The sequence below is a fragment of the Lolium rigidum genome, chromosome 4, assembly GCF_022539505.1.
Source record: "Lolium rigidum isolate FL_2022 chromosome 4, APGP_CSIRO_Lrig_0.1, whole genome shotgun sequence".
NCBI lineage: Eukaryota > Viridiplantae > Streptophyta > Magnoliopsida > Poales > Poaceae > Lolium > Lolium rigidum.
The window spans coordinates 211,675,458-211,678,721 of NC_061511.1; the positions used below are offsets into that span (position 1 = coordinate 211,675,458).

Consider the following 3,264-nt stretch of genomic DNA (forward strand, 5'->3'; position numbering starts at 1 on the left):
TGGAGGGCCTAACGGCGGCGGTAGCTAGGGTTCCCTCCTTGTCACCAGAGGAGGGCGACGCGTGGGGAGTTAGTGGCGATTAGTTAAGGGTGTGTTTGGTAGACCGGATGAGTTCGGAATTACTTTCTCATGTGAACACTGCCCGCTTCAGATTAGTTGAGCTGAGATTTTGTTGTCTGTTTGGTAGGTCGTAGCCATTGAAACATGCTGTACAGAGATTGTGTTTGGATTGACTTCCCATGCGGGCACTGCCCACCTCCAACTATTTTACAAAACGAACCTTGAAAAGAAATGGGAAAAGCAATCGGGTCCTCAGCTCAACTTTACCACTTCATGGAGGTCTGGGCGTGCGGGAAGAAGCTCGCCGGTAGCGCTAGGCGGCGGCGCTGGGTCTAGGAGCGCGTCGGCCGGCAGAACCTATGTACTACTGGCAGCTATCGTTGTGAGATTCGCTGAGGAAATCATCATCCTGGACGAGACAGACAAAGCAATGGCGGTTTCAATGGATGCAAGCCGTGGCCTCGCGTGGCCGCTGCGGCGTCGGCGTCGTCCCTACGGAGCAGAGCAGGGATCCCGTCGGCAGAGGATGGCGCGTTGAGGGAGAGGAGGCGAGGGAGAGGCGGAGGCGTAGAAGGAGGAGGACCCCGTGGCCGGACGAGGAGCTCGGTGGAGGAACACGTCCCCGTGGTGCTCCAGGCGGCACCTCGTCCCCGTGCCGCTCCAGGTGGAGGAGGTTGCCGGCGCGTCTAGGTGTGGAGGAGGAGGCGGCGGTAGCACTCCAGGCAGAGGAGGTCGCCGGCACGTAGCGGGAGGAGCCCATGGTCGGCGAGGAGCTAGGGTGGTGGAGCTCGGGCAGGATTGGGGGAAATGAGCAGAGGGGGTGGGGGTTTGGGCCTCTGGGGGTCGCGCGCGGAGCCAGCTACAGTGCTTTGCGGGGCGAGGTCAGCCCGGCTGACCTGCGAAGCTCGATTCGAGCTTCCCAACACGGCCTAGCTGAGAGCCCGTTTTCGGATGAGTCCGGCAGTGTCGAGAAGGACCGACCCGGGCTACCAATCAACAATTTGGCTGTTCGGGCGAGCTGAGATGAGATTTTCTGAGCTCACCCGGCCTACCAAACACACCCTAAGTGTAAAAGATATGATTTTGTAGGACGCAACTTGATCGTGTTTGGATGGTCGACTAAACTTGAAAGACTAACTGTATACGGTCGACGCACACGTTAGGATACTAAGATGGAGTACTACCAGCGAGTAAACTGAACTTGTACGATAGCACTGTATGTGGAAGGTTCGACAGGCTGTAAGTAATCTTTGGTCAGCAGTCAAACTCGCACCGTCTTGAACGTCTTCCAGTGCATCCTGCAGCGACCAAATATAGGACGGAGAAAAATACCAAACTTGATGGAATCTCGTAGGAGTTTGCTTTTTTCCACAAAAGAGGGCAAAAATTAGTGTCGACCTGTACCGTGCTGTGTCCGCCGGGCGTGGGAATATTCAGCTAGGGAGTACACGGCTACACACGGGCCGTTTAACTGAATCCCAGCCTGCTGGTCGGCTATTTAAGCAACCGATCGACCCTGCTAGCTTCAGCACCAATAGCTACCCACGTTTGTTTGCCACTCCCTCGCAAATCACTGGAGAACATATATGGCAGGGACGAAGATGACTAGCCCTTTCTTGTTGCTGGTGCTCATTGCCCTAATGGGCATATCATCTAGCGTGCTCGCCGCCCGTGAGTTGGCCGGCGAGGAGGCGGCGATGCAGGCGAGGCACGAGGAGTGGATGGCCAAGCACGGGCGCAAGTACAAGGACGACGCCGAGAAGGCTCGGCGCTTCCAGGTGTTCAAGGCCAACTCGCAGCTCGTCGACAGGTCCAACGCCGACGGCAACAAGAAGTACCGCCTCGCCATCAATAAGTTCGCCGACCTGACCAGCGAGGAGTTCGCCGCCACGCACACCGGATTCACGCCCGCGCCTCCCGGAGCCGAGAAGCGGCCGGGATTCAAGTATGAGAACGTCAGCCTCTCCGCCGAGGAGGAGCAGGGCCTTGACTGGAGGACCAGAGGCGCAGTTACCGGTGTAAAGTACCAAGGACAATGTGGTACGTACGTAGTACTGTAGTACTAGTACCTACCAACTCATTGCATGCACGTCCCTTACCGACATATACATAGTGGAGTATTATATATGTACATGAACTTACACGCATATACCATATACGCACGACCTACAGGATGCTGCTGGGCCTTCTCCGCCGCGGCTGCCGTGGAGGGCATCCACCAGATCACCGCCGGCCAGCTGGTCTCCCTCTCGGAGCAGCAGCTGCTCGACTGCACCACCGACCGGAACAACGGCTGCGGCGGCGGCTTCATGACCTCCGCCTTCCAGTACATCGCGGACAATGGAGGCATCGCCACCGAGAACGCCTACCCATACGTCGCAGCCCAAGGCGCGTGCGACACCGATGGCAAGCAGCCGGCCGCCACCATCAGCAGCTACGAGACCGTGCCCGCCAACGACGAGGACGCACTCGCCATGGCCGTCGCCAACCAGCCCGTGTCCGTGGGCATCGACGGGAAGGGGCAGAGCTTCCAGCTCTACAGTGGCGGCATCATGACGGGCGACGCCTGCGGCACGCAAATGAACCACGCGGTGGCCGTCGTGGGGTACGGTGTCCAGCAGGATGGGACCAGCTACTGGCTCCTCAAGAACTCGTGGGGCCAAGGCTGGGGAGAAGGAGGTTACATGAAGCTCGAGAGAGGCACTGGTGCCTGTGGCGTTGCCATGATGGCCTCTTACCCTGTCGCATGAACTTACGCTAGCTCATCGCAAGAACTCAAGATTTATTAATTTAAAAAATATATACTACTAGTAAATACTACTCAGTATTGAATAAACCCATCCTGATCGACGGCATGGGCCACTCCTAAGTATAGCATGAGATTGCTTCAGGTATTTAACCCATATATGAATGAACGAGTATTTGTACCCCATATATGTTTTGACTCTATACTATGAACTTGTTTGGTTTGGTGTTTTTTTTAACATAATCCAACAATTACAGTGGTATTATTGTAAAAAAAAGAATAGTGGTGTTGTTGTAAAAAAACAATAATAGTGATATTAGATTGTGTTTGGTTTGACATGGATGGGCGTAATCATGCAATCAAATAAATTGTAGTGTTATATAAAAATCTGTTTCCACCCACTAGTCCCCGGTAATCATTTTATCTCTTTCACCCAGTAAACTCAAACTCGCCGTGTG

The 3,264-nt window shown here is 54.9% G+C and overlaps 1 protein-coding gene across 1 annotated transcript; it reads left to right on the forward strand.

Moving 5' to 3' along the window:
* Positions 1 to 1,609: 1,609 nt before the first annotated feature.
* LOC124650543 (senescence-specific cysteine protease SAG39-like) lies at positions 1,610 to 3,029 on the forward strand. Its single transcript, XM_047190055.1, has 2 exons — positions 1,610 to 2,100; positions 2,233 to 3,029. Exons 1-2 carry the CDS (start codon positions 1,647 to 1,649, stop codon positions 2,808 to 2,810), a joined length of 1,032 nt encoding a protein of 343 aa, XP_047046011.1. The 5' UTR covers positions 1,610 to 1,646; the 3' UTR covers positions 2,811 to 3,029.
* The last annotated feature ends 235 nt before the right edge of the window (positions 3,030 to 3,264 follow it).